Below are 16,836 nucleotides of genomic sequence, written 5' to 3' on the forward strand. Positions count from 1 at the left end.
AGATGTGAAGGAGGAGGTTGATCATCAGGAGTCAGATGTGAAGCAGGAGGTTGATCATCAGGAGTCAGATGTGAAGGAGGAGGTTGATCATCAGGAGTCAGATGTGAAGGAGGAGGTTGATCATCAGTGAACCTCTAGGCTTGTGGCTGGGCTGGCGTTTCCACTTCCAGCTTGGTCATATATTTTGATACATTGAATGTTGATATTGTGAATCTATGTTATATATTTGTACCTCCTGTTTCATGAAGTGATGTCACTAAGTACTGCCCCTATATATACAATGCATTCGGAAAGCATTCAGACCCCTTCACTTTTTCCATATTTTGTTACGTTACAGCCTTGTTCTAAAATTGATTAAATCGTTTTTCCCCCTAATCAATCTACACAATACCCAATAATGACATCACAATACCCCATAAGACATCACATTGCCCCATAATGACAAAGCAAAAACAGGTAAATAAATGAAAAAATTAGATTTTCTTTAAAAAACAAGGACCCCAAACTTTTGAACGATAGTGTAAATCTACATGATGTATTGTTACACCATGTAGGAGCAGGATAGACCTAGCCTGTTCATTATATACATCTACATGATGTATTGTTACACCGTGTATAGACCTAGTCTGTTCATTATATACATCTACATGATGTATTGTTACACCATGTAGGAGCAGTATAGACCTAGTCTGTTCATTATATACATGATGTATTGTTACACCATGTAGGAGCAGTATAGACCTAGTCTGTTCATTATATTCATCTACATGATGTATTGTTGCACCATGCAGGAGCAGTATAGACCTAGTCTGTTCATTATATACATCTACATGATGTATTGTTACACCATGTAGGAGCAGTATAGACCTAGTCTGTTCATTATATACATCTACATGATGTATTGTTACACCATGTAGGAGCAGTATAGACCTAGTCTGTTCATTATATACATCTACATGATGTATTGATACACCGTGTAGGAGCAGTATGGACCTACAGTAGCTAGCTGCTAATTTAGATTTAGTTTGACTTAATGAAACTGCCTTAAATGTGCTGTAGTAAACATTTTTTTACTCGCACTAATCAATCAACACATTCCTGTCTTTGTATGTCTCAATATAATAGTATTATTTAATTAAATCCATTTAAAATAATCTTTGTCTGAAAATAAAATATGATCCTCAACTGCGTTTTCCCTCCAGTCAGCAGACCGCGATGTGCGTCTTTCAGGCGATGCTGCCAGCGTGACGTATAATCTAGTGGACGGTTCTTCATAATCAGCTCGTCAACCACCTCGGTAGCTTGCTAGCCAACATAGCCGAAAGATTCAAGCTATTTATACGCTTTCGGTGTATATTAGCTACTGTGTTTTAGACACACTTCTGTCGTATCTACTTGTTAACCTATTTAATATTACGTTATTTTGTATTAGTCAGCTATAGTAGCTGGCTGGTTAAGTTAGCACTAGGCTAGTCGCTAATGATAGCTAGCTAGCTAGCTAACATCCCCGAACATGAGCTCACTAAACTACTCCCCTCTTGTTAAAGAAGAGGAGGTCTGCTGGACGGAGAAAGAAGCTCTGGGGCTGAACATTGTCGTGAAAGAGGAGAAGGAAGAGGAGGCTGTTACAATAAAACAAGAAGTAGAGGGTGAGGCTGTTACAGTGAAAGAAGAGGAGAAATACGTTTCAGTGAAAGAAGAGGAAGACGCGTTCAGAGTGAAAGAGGAGGAGGGTGTTACAGTAAAAGAAGAGAAAGAGGAGGATGCAGTTTTTGGAGTGAAGAAGGAAGGGGAGATTACTGTCACATTGAAAGATGAAGAGGAGGAGAAAGGAGATCTGATTAACACCAGTAAGTACCGCCTTAAATGTGTTTTTAACTTTGGATATTCGGAGTTGGCTCGTCAATACCTCTTCAACGGAGGGCCCTGGGATGATGACTGATATGTCTAGAATCAGACGACGTAGAGAGCAAGCTACCCCTTGTTTTCTCTGTTCCGTTTCCAAAAAGTGACTTAACATTTATATTTGAGAAGGGTCTATCTGCTGACCGCAGACTGGGGGGCACGGCATGTAGTGATTTTCATGTAGTGATGTTTTACTACACACCGTGCCCCCCAATAGTGCCATGTGAGAGTTGGGTTGGCTACACCAAAGATTATGGATATACTGACAAGATGTCTCTCCGCCCTAACAAGGGGAGTAGTTGTCCAAAAAGCTTCACTGCGGGTTGTCTAGCTCCCGCCTATCCTTTCTTTGGATTGGTGGATTAATCTTATTATTGCAATATATTGTTTATATTCTATGAGGGTTGTTGACGTCAACCGCCTGTATTCAATGGAGAGAGATGCTAAGCTACTAGCATGAATATGCATAGTGATCTGGAGACAACTCCTGTAGTGTTTTTATCAAAGTTGTCGGTACGTCATGTGTCTACATAACAACTTAATCATTACGAAACTTCTGTTGGATCAAGTAAACCTCATGTAGCAAATAAGCCATTCATTTTTGTTGTTGACCAAATTCGACATTGGGTTGATAATTGTTTCCACGTGGATACAACCTACTGTAGCCTACTGGCATGACCTAGAGAGATACAACCTACTGTAACCTACTGGCATGACCTAGAGAGATACAACCTACTGTAACCTACTGGCATGACCTAGAGCGTTACAACCTACTGTAACCTACTGGCATGACCTAGAGAGATACAATCTACTGTAGCCTACTGGCATGACCTAGAGAGATACAATCTACTGTAACCTACTGGCATGACCTAGAGAGATACAACCTACTGTAGCCTACTGGCATGACCTAGAGAGATACAATCTACTGTAACCTACTGGCATGACCTAGAGAGATACAATCTACTGTAGCCTACTGGCATGACCTAGAGAGTTACAACCTACTGTAACCTACTGGCATGACCTAGAGAGTTACAACCTACTGTAACCTACTGGCATGACCTAGAGAGTTACATCCTTCTGTAACCTACTGGCTTGACCTAGAGAGTCAAAGTTGTTCAATTCCTGGATTTTAAATGAATATTTTCCAGTAATAATGATAATTTGTGTCTTCCTATCCACATGTGGGATCCCTCTCCTTTGTCTTCCTCTCTACACCAATAATAGACAACTACTGTGGGATCCATCTCCTTTGTCTTCCTCTCTACACCAATAATAGACAACTACTATGGGTCTCCCAATCACGGCCTGATGTGATACAGCCTGGATTGGAACCAGGGACTGTAGTGACGCCTCTTGCACTGAGATGCAGTGACTTAGACCGCTGCTTCCGTGTGTGTGTTTAACTTTTTAACTGTACTATAATGTTAAAAGGCCGCTAAAAATTTAAATATCGGTTATCGGTATCGTTTTTTGGGGCAAGGAAAATATTGGCCAAAAATGTGATATCGGTGCATCCCATTATTCTAAAATTGATGATTATTTTTTAAATCCTCATCAATCTACACACAATACCCCATAATGCCATCACAATACCCCATAATGCCATCACAATACCCTTAATGCCAAATCAAAAACAGGTTTAGATTTTTTGCAAATGTATTAAAACTATTCCCCAGGATAACTAGTCTCAGAGTAATGTAAGATCCCAGGATAACTAGTCTCAGAGTAATGTTAGATCCCAGGATAACTAGTCTCAGAGTAATGTTAGATCCCAGGATAACTAGTCTCAGAGTAATGTAAGATCCCAGGATAACTAGTCTCGGAGTAATGTTAGATCCCAGGATAACTAGTCTCAGAGTAATGTAAGTCTCAGATAGTTTTAACCCATTACAGTCTAAGACCTGTCTGAGGGGGGGGGGGGGGGTTCTTCTAAGCTATATGGAATTGTTTTAAGAAGGTTTAAACAACATGAAGGGCTTCCCCTGTATTGTACTGTTTTAAGAAGGTTATACCAAGGATAATTTTGCTATTTGATTTTGAACTGTAAGACCCATGGAAGTATCAACAAAAAATATTTGTCCATACTGCTATAACCCATAGTAACACATTGGATAACATTCACAACATGGAACAACAGTAACCATAGTAACACATTGGATAACATTCACAACATGGAACAACAGTAACCATAGGAACACATTGGATAACATTCACAACATGGAACAACAGTAACCATAGTAAAACATTGGATAACATTCACAACAGTGAACAACAGTAACCATAGGAACGTATTGGATAACATTCACAACATGGAACAACAGTAACCATAGTAACACATTGGATAACATTCACAACAGTAACCATAGTAAAACATTGGATAACATTCACAACATGGAACAACAGTCCATACTGCTATAACCCATAGTAACACATTGGATAACATTCACAACATGGAACAACAGTAACCATAGTAACACATTGGATAACATTCACAACATGGAACAACAGTAACCATAGTAACACATTGGATAACATTCACAACATGGAACAACAGTAACCATAGTAACACATTGGATAACATTCACAACATGGAACAACAGTAACCATAGTAACACATTGGATAACATTCACAACATGGAACAACAGTAACCATAGTAACACATTGGATAACATTCACAACATGGAACAACAGTAACCATAGTAACACATTGGATAACATTCACAACATGGAACAACAGTCCATACTGCTATAACCCATAGTAACACATTGGATAACATTCACAACATGGAACAACAGTAACCATAGTAACACATTGGATAACATTCACAACAGGAACAACAGTAACCATAGGAACACATTGGATAACATTCACAACATGGAACAACAGTAACCATAGTAACACATTGGATAACATTCACAACATGGAACAACAGTAACCATAGGAACACATTGGATAACATTCACAACATGGAACAACAGTAACCATAGTAAAACATTGGATAACATTCACAACAGTGAACAACAGTAACCATAGGAACGTATTGGATAACATTCACAACATGGAACAACAGTAACCATAGTAACACATTGGATAACATTCACAACAGTAACCATAGTAAAACATTGGATAACATTCACAACATGGAACAACAGTCCATACTGCTATAACCCATAGTAACACATTGGATAACATTCACAACATGGAACAACAGTAACCATAGTAACACATTGGATAACATTCACAACATGGAACAACAGTAACCATAGTAACACATTGGATAACATTCACAACATGGAACAACAGTAACCATAGTAACACATTGGATAACATTCACAACATGGAACAACAGTAACCATAGTAACACATTGGATAACATTCACAACATGGAACAACAGTAACCATAGTAACACATTGGATAACATTCACAACATGGAACAACAGTAACCATAGTAACACATTGGATAACATTCACAACATGGAACAACAGTCCATACTGCTATAACCCATAGTAACACATTGGATAACATTCACAACATGGAACAACAGTAACCATAGTAACACATTGGATAACATTCACAACAGGAACAACAGTAACCATAGTAACATTCTTCTAAAGGAAGTTTGTTCTGAAGTGTCTGTCTGATATCTAAGAGATGTAAAAAATTATATCTATATTTTTACATGTCTTTAAGTCTTTAACCCCCTTTTTTTGTCACTTAAGTCTTTCCACATTTTGTTACATTACAGCCTTATTCTACAATGGATTAAATAAATAAAAATCCTCATCAGTCTACACACAATACCCCGTAATGACAAAGAGAAAATAGGTTTGGAGAAAAAATGTCACATTTATTAAAAATAAAAAACAGAAAAACCTTGTTTACATAAGTATTCAGTCCCTTTGCTATGAGACTTGAAATTGACCTCAGGTGCATCCTGTTTCCATTGATCATTGTTGAGATGTTTCTACAACTTGATTGGAGTCCACCTGTGGTAAATTCAATTGATTGGACATGATTTGGAAAGGCACGCACCTGTCTGGCTACCACAGCGTTCTGAAGCGATACGCCATCCCATCTGGTTTGCGCTTAGTGGGACTATCATTTGTTTTTCAACAGGACAATGACCCAACACACCTCCAGGCTGTGTAAGGGTTATTTGACCAAGAAGGAGAGTGATGGAGTGCTGCATCAGATGACCTGGCCTCCACAATCACCTGACCTCAACCCAATTGAGATGGTTTGGGATGAGTTGGACCACAGAGTGAAGGAAAGCAGCCAACAAGTGCTCAGCATATATGGGAACTCCTTCAAGACTGTTGGAAAAGCATTCCAGGTGAAGCTGGTTAAGAGAATGCCAAGAGTGTGCAAAGCTGTCATCAAGGTGGCTATATTTTGAATTGTTTACCACTTTTTTTGGTTACTACATGATTCCAAATGTGTTATTTCATAGTTTTGATGTCTTCACTATTATTCTACAATGTAGATAAAATGGTAAAACAAATAATTATAACCCTTGAATGAGTAGGTGTGTCCAAACTTTTGACTGGTACTGTATATCTCATGAATGTTTTTGCATTCAGTTACATGAAGTCACTTTCTTACCACTTCTTCCATAGTCAAACATGTAAGGAAAGATTTTTTTAAATCAAAGGGGATGCTGTCAAAAATGTATTGAATTCAAGTGGATTTACCCAGCCTGCAAAGCACTACAGCCACTCTGTGATGACCAGTTCTGCTCTTTTATTGAGGGATCAAGTCTAGATTAAACTTCATAGGAAAACAGTTTTATCATGTGGAGGTTTCATTTAGGTCTGTGTTTAACGACATACTATGTGTGTCTTTGCAAGGAGAGAAACCAGACTGATACTCTGACAGCGGGAAGAGTCCTTCAGGGGAACCAGACCCAGAGACGCCCAAACCAGCGAGACAACACCACTGCTCCCACTGTGAAAATAGTTTTTGCTGGTTAGGGAACCTAAAACTGCATGAGAGGACACACACGGGAGAAAAGCCTTACCAATGCTCCCAGTGTAGAAAGAGTTTTAACTATGTTAACTAACCTGAAAAGGCATGAGAGAATACACACAGGAGAAAAGTATTTTCTGCTCCCAGTGTAAAAACAGATTTTCACAAATGGTGTACTTTAAAGCTCATGAGAGGATACAGAGGAGAAAAGTCTTTCCAATGTTCCAAGTGTGAAAAGGGTTTTACCTGGTCAAGTAGCCTGAAGGAGCATTAGAGGATAAACACGGTAAAAGTCCTACCACTGCTCTCTGTGTGGAAGGACATTCAGAGATCCTGAAATCAAATGAGAGAATAGAAAGGCTGTATTCTGACTTATATTTTTGACTGAGAATTTGTGTTTTTGTTTGTGCCACATGAAATCATATTGTGTATGATTACACCTGTCTATATAATGTCCAACAGTTGACAATGCATGTCAGAGCAAACACCAAGCAAAGAGGTCGAATAAATTGTCCTTAGAGCTCCGAGACAGGATTGTGTCGAGGCACAGATCTGGGGAATGGTACCAAAAAATATCTGCAACATTGAAAGTCCCCAAGAACACAGTGGCCACCATAATTTTTTAATGGAAGAAGTTTGGAAGACTCTTCCTAGAGCTGGCCACCCGGCCAAACTACGCAATCGGGGGAGAAGGGCCTTTGTCAGGGAGGTGACCAAGAACCCGATGGTCACTCTGACAGAGCTCCAGAGTTCCTCTGTGGAGATGGGAGAACCTTCCGGAAGGACAACCATCTCTGCAGCACTCCACCAATCAGGCATTTGTGGTAGAGTGGCCAGACGGAAGCCACTCCTCAGTAAAAGGCACCTGATAGCCTGCTTGGAGTTTGCCAAAAAAAGGCACCTAAAGGACTCTCAGACCATGAGAAACAAGATTCTCTGGTCTGATGAAGCCTTTTGGAAACCTCCAAGCTGGCTATCATGTGCCTTTTATTAAGGTGTGTATATATATATACATATAGATATATAGTCTGTTCAACCTCTCTTTCGTATCACCCGGGATTCCTAAAGATTGTAAAGCTGCCGTGGTCATCCCCCTCTTCAAAGGGTGTGACACTCTAGACCCAAACTGTTACAGACCTATATCCATCCTGCCCTGCCGTTCTAAAGTCTTTGAAAGTCAAGTTAATTATCAAACAGATCACTGACCATTTTGAATCCCACCGTACCTTCTCCGCTGTGCAATCCAGTTTCCGAGCTGGTCACGGGTGCACCTCAGCCACGCTCAAGGTACTAAACGATATCATAACCGCCATCGATAAAAGACAGTACTGTGCAGCCGTCTTCATTGACCTAGCCAAGTCTTTCGACTCTGTCAATCACCGTATTCTTATCAGCAGACTCAACAGCCGATAAGAACAACTTATCAATCAACAACCGATCGCTGCCCACACCCGCCCGACTAGCATCACTACTCTGGACGGTTCTGACTTAGAATATGTGGACAACTATAAATATCTAGGTGTCTGGCTAGACTGTAAACTCTCCTTCCAGACTAATATTAAGCATTTCCAAGCATTTCCAATCCAAAATTAAATCTAGAATCGGCTTCCTATTTCGCAAACAAAGCCTCCTTCACTCACACTGCCAAACAAACCCTTGTAAAACTGACTATTCTACCGATCCTTGACTTCGGCGATTTCATTTTCAAAATAGCCTCCAACACTCTACACAGCAAACTGGATGCAGTCTATCACAGTGCCATCCGTTTTGTCACCAAAGCCCCATATACCACTGCTCTCGTCGGCTGGCCCTCGCTACATATTCGTCGCCAAACCCACTGGCTCCAGGTCATCTATAAGTCTTTGCTAGGCCGCCTTAACTCAGCTCACTGGTCACCATAGCAACACCCACCCATAGGACGCGCTCCAGGAAGTATATCTCACTGGTCATCCACAAAGCCAACATCTCCTTTGGCCGCCTTTTCCTTCCAGTTCTCTGCTGCCAATGTCTGGAACGAATTGAAAACATCGCTGAAGTTGGAGACTTATATCTCCCTCACTAGCTTTAAGCATCAGCTATCTGAGCAGCTTACCGATCGCTGCAGCTGTACACAGCCCATCTGTAAATAGCCCATCCAACTGCCTACCTCATCCCCATGTTTTTATTTACTTTTTTTGCTCACACCAGTATTTCTACTTGCACATCATCATCTGCACATCTATCACTCCAGTGTTAATTTGTTAAATTGTAATTACTTTGCTACTATGGCCTATTTATTGCCTTATTGCCTTTATTGCCTCTGTACTCCATTTGCACACACTGTATATAGATATTTCTATTGTGTTATTGACTGTACTTTTGTTTATCCCAAGTGTAACTCTGTTGTTTTTGTCGCACTGCTGTGCTTTATCTTGGCCAGGTCGCATTTGTAAATGATAACTTGTTCTCAACTGGTTAAATAAAGGTGAACATTTTTTTAATGAATTGTTCATGACCTCCTCCAGTGATAAAAAATAAATAAAAAACTTTTCCTGTTGAAAGTGATATATAAATACAGTAAAGTATAAACACACTAAAGGGAAACAAAAAAATGTTTTGAGCAAAATAGTGTTTTTTTAGACAACTGCAAACTAGAAGGAGTGAGTGATGTCATAGTAAGGCCTTCAAGGAGTTGGCTTGATGGGAAGTCGTGATGTCATCCAATAGGAGACTGATCTACATGTGAACATTCATTATTCTTTTTTAAATCCTTCCTGTTCTGTCAAGTTGGTTGTTGATCATTGCTAGAAAGCCATTTTCAAGTCTTTCCATAGACTTTCAAGATGATTTAAGTCCAAACTGTAACTAGGCCACTCAGGAACATTCAATGTCATCTTGGTAAGGTCCTCCAGCGTCGATTTGGCCTTGTGGTTTAGGTTATTGTCCTGTTAGGACAGTTTTTTTGTATTCAGATCTCTGAAATGCACTCTACCTACGTAACATTTAGTTTCCTTATATTACGCTGGGAAAACAGTTTTCATGGGCACAGAAATTCCAAATCAAATCATTTGAGTTTGCAGAAATCCTAAATAATTTCAGAGTTTGCTAAATTCAATGGTTCTAACCGAGAGTCACCTTAACTTTATTGACAACACCCAAGTGGATACTGTCATTAATGTGGTTCTTCAATAATTACACATAATTCTTAATACTGTAGCTGTTTAGTTAGTCACATGTTCATCGATCATCAGCTGATCCAGGAAATCATTTTCTGAATGCCAGTCACATGACAAACATCACGACATGCAACAACAACCAAAGTGCTTCTTCATTCATTACTCTGGTAAAGACAGTTATGCCGTGCTCCACGTTGGATCCAACATCCCTAACAAATTGGTGTTTATAATGTGTTATTGTCTGCTTGATTTACTGGTAGGGTCTCGTTAGTCTGTTTGCACACAGAGATACTTTGCTCATAATGTGTAGAGAACTGTTCCTTGATGGATCGGCTATTGTACAACACACAGAGCTATTTTCCTTTATTTGTTGTTTGGTGAAATGATGGGTCCTACAGTAGGTCTATGTTGTTAGATGAAGTTATGGGTCCTACAGTAGGTCTATGTTGTTGTTAGGTTAAGTTATGGGTCCTACAGTAGGTCTGTTATTGTTAGGTGAAGTTATGGGTCCTACAGTAGGTCTATGTTATTGTTAGGTGAAGTTATGGGTTCTACAGTAGGTCTGTGTTGTTGTTAGGTGAAGTTATGGGTCCTACAGTAGGTCTATGTTGTTGTTATGGATCCTAGAGTACACTATGTATGTCATGCAATAACAATCAAAGTGCTTCTTCGTTCATTACAGGTATATTTGTTGTTAGGTGAAGTTATGGGCCAATTTGGCAAATAGTGTACAAACCCTCATTGTCAGGCTGATGGAAAAGCTAGCCAAAGAGCATTTTACTGGTTGAAGTGTTTAAGTACAAAGCGGTTGATTTGTGATGATGACACAAACATTATATTAAGCAGGACATTCAAACGAGCCTTACAATTATAATCCAAAGTAATGTGAAATGCACTCATAAGCAACCTGGAAATGGAGGTTACTCCCCTGAGTTTTCCCCCATTCACATTCAGAATACGTTGTGAAAAACTCTAATCTTTGCTCACCATTTTTGCTCCAGGCAGATATACTACATCCATAACTAGTGGTTTCCTCATTACCAGATATACTACATCCATAACTAGTGGTTTCCTCATGACCAGATATACTACATCCATAACTAGTGGTTTCCTCATTACCAGATATACTACATCCATAACTAGTGGTTTCCTCATTAGCAGATATACTACATCCATAACTAGTGGTTTCCTCATGACCAGATATACTACATCCATAACTAGTGGTTTCCTCATTAGCAGATATACTACATCCATAACTAGTGGTTTCTTCATTAAAAGATATACTACATCCATAACTAGTGGTTTCCTCATGACCAGATATACTACATCCATAACTAGTGGTTTCCTCATTACCAGATATACTACATCCATAACTAGTGGTTTCCTCATGACCAGATATACTACATCCATAACTAGTGGTTTCCTCATTACCAGATATACTACATCCATAACTAGTGGTTTCCTCATTAGCAGATATACTACATCCATAACTAGTGGTTTCCTCATGACCAGATATACTACATCCATAACTAGTGGTTTCTTCATTAAAAGATATACTACATCCATAACTAGTGGTTTCCTCATGACCAGATATACTACATCCATAACTAGTGGTTTCCTCATTACCAGATATACTACATCCATAACTAGTGGTGTCCTCATTACCAGATATACTACATCCATAACTAGTGGTTTCCTCATTACCAGATATACTACATCCATAACTAGTGGTTTCCTCATTACCAGATATACTACATCCATAACTAGTGGTTTCCTCATTACCAGATATACTACATCCATAACTAGTGGTTTCCTCATTAGCATGGAGGAGTTTCTGCAACAAAATTGTATGTGCTTTGCCCTCGTGCCGCAATTTTAGCAACACAGAAAGGGGCCTGTATTGGAGACCAAAAGTCTTCTGCCACACTGCTTAGAGTTTCAACAACATGAATAACTTATTTCTAGTCTACAATCTTAGATGTTACTACTAATGTGACATTTTAGACAAAATATGACTTGTTGCTCATTTTAAGACAATTGTCAAATAATTTAAACATTCATTACAGACATCAATTGTTGTACAACATCATGGCTATGCTGTTGGCATCACCTTTTACAGTGAATTACCGCTGTTGTGGGCCTTTAATCATCTGTCTGACTTTGTTGTTCACACAGGAGAGAGACGGGACTATCGTGGATCCTCTGGGGAGCCTCAACAACCTCATGATGCTGACAAGGTAGAGAAGAGTCTCTCCAGATCAGAACACCTCAAGAAACACCTGCAGAGACCCACAGGGAGGAGAACTCACTGCCGCTCTGACTGTGGGAAGAGATTCACCTCATCAGGCATTAAAATTAATCAGAGAACACACACGGGAGAGAAATCGTATAGCTGTGGTCAATGTGAGAAGAGTTTTAGTCGATTTGGCCATCTGACATTACACCAGAGAGCACACACAGGAGAGAAACCTTATAGCTGTGTTCAATGTGGGAAGAGTTTTACTCAGTCAATCAGCCTGATATCACACCAGAGAATACACACAGGAGAGAAATCTTATAGCTGTGGTCAATGTGGGAAGAGTTTTGTTCAATCTGGCTCTCTGACTCTACACCAGAGAATACACACAGGAGAGAAACCTTATAGATGTGGTCAATGTGGGAAGAGATGTACTACATCTGGCTCTCTGACTGTACACCAGAGAATACACACAGGAGAGAAACCTTATAGCTGTGGTCAATGTGGGAAGAGTTTTGTTCAATCTGGCTCTCTGACTTTACACCAGAGAGCACACACAGGAGAGAAATCTTATAGCTGTGGTCAATGTGGGAAGAGTTTTACTCAGCTAAACAACCTGATAGTACACCAGAGAACCCACACTGGAGAGAAGCCTTATAGCTGTGATCAATGTGGGAAGAGTTTTCCTGCATCTAGCAAGCTGACTTCACACCAGAGAACACACACAGGAGAGAAACCTTATAGCTGTGATTTATGTGACAAGAGATACTCTGATAAAAGATCTCTGATCAAACATCAGAAAATACATACATGAAGGAGTTGTTTCATGATATCAATGAAATGTCACAATGTAGAATGTTTTAACATTGTAGTAGGAGTATTTTAATGATGTCACAATGTAGAATGTTTTAACATTGTAGAAGGAGTATTTTAATGATGTCACAATGTAGAATGTTTTAACATTGTAGTAGGAGTATTTTAATGATGTCACAATGTAGAATGTTTTAACATTGTAGAAGGAGTATTTTAATGATGTTCTACCTTATCCTTTGCCCTGTTCAATTGATTGCAGCATGATATGGATATTAGCCTCAGGGGAAAATCCAGGCTCTGAATTGAAAGAGTATTATTTAACAAAAAAAAAGAGCTGTGTTACACTTACTGCGTTGGTGACCCACTTTAATCAAAATGCAGCACTTCAAAATGTAGCTAGCTGTTTTCTACGAGTTGAAAAAGCTGCTTGTTTAAAAAAATACATGTAATATGATAATTGTTGCAGATGTTTGTGTATATACACACATGAAAGCAGTATAATAAATTGTACTAATCAATTTTATTAACAATCTGACATCACTCCAGTATTTCTTTACAACATTCAAATGCTAATTGTCTTTATTCCACTACTGAAGAAGCATGACTCAAATCACCTCATATTTCAAACATTCAGCCTGACAAAAGATACATGTTTTATTATTCCATGCCTCACCATTAAGTGAAGTATTGCCAATACATATTAACAAAGGGGTGTACATTTGGTTTTGATTTTCATATTTACAATTTATGTAACAGTTAGTAATCATAATTATTTATGCAACCAGCTGACAATTTTTGGGTACAATTATATTGACATTGTTGCCCTGCTTTTAGATATAATTATATTGATGTTGTTACCCTTCTTTTAGAATATCAGGATTCATTCTCAGATGTGCCAACCCAAATGCATGACATTGGGGACTGGGCCCCGATCCAACAACATGCCTCTCGAGTGAACCCTGAAAAGAGAGAGAGAAGTAAGGTGGAAAGTTACTAGGATAATGCAGGTGTTGGTTGCTGATTGTCTCAAGGGTGGGCAGTCAACAAGTTTTGCGTTTAGCCAGTGCGTTGCCATGGATCACAATTTATTTTGTTCCAAGGGGACGAGAGTTCTAGAAGCTTGTGGGGGAAAAATACTAAAAAATTGAAGTTTTCTGTTAGCAAACTTGATATATTTGTCTTAAGGTGGAAGGTGTTACAGGCTTTGGTTTTTCCATTTATGTTTTGAGGTTGGACTTTAGCGTGTATAGCTCGTTAGCACGTAGGACGCACTGATTGGTGTCACCTCGTTAGTCAGTATGTGTTACACCTGTGCTGGCTTGTCCATCTCGTTAGTGGGAAGGTGTTCCACCTGAGCTGGTCCAGGTTCTATTTAAGAGTGTCTGGCCCAGTGCTCCAGTTGTCTTGATAGATGTGGAGAGTCAACACCTTTTAGTTGCTCCACCTTTTTGGTTTGCTTCCTGTTTTTAAGTTTGTTGTGGGTTTTTCTTTTGTTTGCTGCTTCTTGGGGAGATTTAGTGGGTCTCATGGTGGGTGTCTTTTAGGTCCCAGTTGTTGTTACTTGTCAACTTTCAGTGGACACCGAGCAGAACTGCAACATTATGTTATAATACTTTTATTGGATCAAATGGTGGTTTTATGCAACAGAATAGAGGGTTCTTAGAACTATTGTGTCTGTGTGTTCTACTGAGGATGGGCCTCTTGGAGATAACACTGACATTGAGATTTACAATGTCTTTTGGGTGATAAAACCTAAAGAGACAGCATTCCAGAGCATGAGTTAATGTTTCTGTTCTATATGGTACCAGGGAGAGATGACCTCAGGGCCAGACCCTGGTCTCTACACAAAGAGTACTGTTTTTACAGCAGATACTGTTTGCTGAGTATTATAAGTATATTTCATACAAATCTTAACCTTGTGACCCGTTTTATACATCTGTTGTTGGTCATGTAGGTTGAAAGGTGTGTATCTTGGCTGTAAAAGACCTTTGTACTTTTGTATCGTGCCTCTCAACGAATCATCTGGGGGTGAATCATTGACCAGCCATCATTATCGTAGAGCACTCAATTGATTCACTTTATATGTGTACGTTGTATTGACCTACTCTCTTATTAAGTGAATAAAGATTTAGTTTAAGAATAACTCTGACTTGTGTGATAAGTTTGTCTCCTCTGATATTAAAGAAATTAACCACATTTGGGGATGTTAATCTTCACTTGGTGACCGCTCCTGACGACCTGGGTAAATGGTGCACGAGGGATCCCTCTAACTTGGGATCTTAGGGAGACCACACTTCGGGAACGGAGCAGATGGACCCACCTTTTGATCTGAGAGGCAGCGAACCGAGTGGATACCACATCTCAAACGTAGTTTAAAAAAAAGAAAAAGGTGATTGAAACCAGAGTTTTTATAAAAGCCTCGTAGGCTCTGAGTGTGTATTCCTCTGTGAGGGGGGCACCTTGGAGGCGTGAAAAGGGTTGAGGCAATAGGCTCTGAGTGTTTATTCCCGTGTGAGGGGTGATACCCTTCCGGGTTGGAGCGAGCGGTCGCACTTCGCACTTTGGTCCGCAGGTAGTATAACTTTTCATTACATTTCATTACATTTCATTACATTTCATTATAGTACAACGGTTTAATTTGTCTAATCTTAGCAATTTCTTCTTAGCTAGCTACATAGCCGTCTTTGTATCAAAGATAATTGCGTAATTATCGTATTTCGTCGTCCTAACGCAGTCTACACTGCTATCTGCCATCTGCCCAGCAGCTAGCCAGCTAGCAAACGTCCACCGTCTACCGAATAGCAGCACTGTAGCAACTATTACACCCAACTGAACGACTTGATTAGTGTAGTGTTAGCTAGCTACATAGTTGTCTTTGCTGTCTTCGTATCCAAGATAATTGTGTAGTTTAGAGTGTGTAGTTTTAGAGTGATTATCTTAATTTACCGAGGCTAGCTAGCCAGCTATCTGTCGTCCTTAACGTAGGAGACACTGCTAGCTAGCCAACAGCTAGCCAACGTCTACCGAATAGAACTTCTGCACTCAACAACCCGGTCGCATTCCGCTTCGCTCCACAGGTAGTATCACATTTTCATTTCATTTCATTACAGTACAACGGTTTGATTTGTTTGATCGTAGCTAGCTACATAGCTAGCTACATAGCCGTCTTTGTATCAAAGATAATTGTGTAGTCTAGAGCGATTTTCTAGGTTAGCTAGCCAGCTATTGTCGTTCTTTTAACGCAACGTAACGTAATCAACACTGCTAGCTAGCCAGCTAGCCCCCGAATAGCAGCACTGTAGATACTATTACACTCAACGGAACGACTTGATTAGTGTAGTGTCAACAACGCAGCCACTGCCAGCTAGCCTACAAAGTCAACAACTGCCAGCTAGCCTACAAAGTCAACAACGCAGCCACTGCCAGCTAGCCTACTTCAGCAGTACTGTATCATCTTAATCATTTTAGTCAATAAGATTCTTGCTACGTAAGCTTAACTTTCTGAACATTCGAGACGCGTAGTCCACTTGCCACTCCAATCTCCTTTGCATTAGCGTAGTCTCTTCTGTAGCCTGTCAACTATGTGTCTGTCTATCCCTGTTCTCTCCTCTCTGCACAGACCATACAAACGCTCCACACCGCGTGGCATCGGCCACCCTAATCTGGTGGTCCCAGCGCGCACGACCCACGTGGAGTTCCAGGTCTCCGGTAGCCTCTGGAACTGCCGATCTGCGGCCAACAAGGCAGAGTTCATCTCA

General features: G+C 39.9%; 3 protein-coding genes across 3 annotated transcripts in view; 2 read left to right on the top strand and 1 right to left on the bottom strand.

The window, feature by feature from the left end:
* The window catches only part of LOC139549743 (gastrula zinc finger protein XlCGF17.1-like), a 627,316-nt gene that overhangs the window by 569,857 nt on the left and 40,623 nt on the right, over positions 1–16,836 (top strand). The window lies entirely within an intron of this gene.
* Positions 1–16,836, bottom strand: part of LOC139549224 (zinc finger protein 664-like) — a 235,053-nt gene that overhangs the window by 102,719 nt on the left and 115,498 nt on the right. The window lies entirely within an intron of this gene.
* LOC139549097 (zinc finger protein 180-like) lies at positions 1,275–13,608 on the top strand. Its single transcript, XM_071359224.1, has 2 exons — positions 1,275–1,850; positions 12,205–13,608. The coding sequence occupies exons 1-2, from the start codon at positions 1,514–1,516 to the stop codon at positions 13,077–13,079; spliced, it is 1,212 nt and encodes a 403-aa protein (XP_071215325.1). The 5' UTR covers positions 1,275–1,513; the 3' UTR covers positions 13,080–13,608.

This window comes from Salvelinus alpinus, chromosome 2, assembly GCF_045679555.1.
Source record: "Salvelinus alpinus chromosome 2, SLU_Salpinus.1, whole genome shotgun sequence".
NCBI classification, from domain to species: Eukaryota; Metazoa; Chordata; class Actinopteri; order Salmoniformes; family Salmonidae; genus Salvelinus; species Salvelinus alpinus.

Coding starts and splice junctions, on each gene's coding strand:
- LOC139549097 (XM_071359224.1), top strand. CDS start 1,514: ATGAGCTCACTAAACTACTCCCCTCTTGTTAAAGAAGAGGAGGTCTGC. Junction 1,851..12,204: donor AGGAGATCTGATTAACACCA/GTAAGTACCGCC, acceptor TTGTTCACACAG/GAGAGAGACGGGACTATCGT.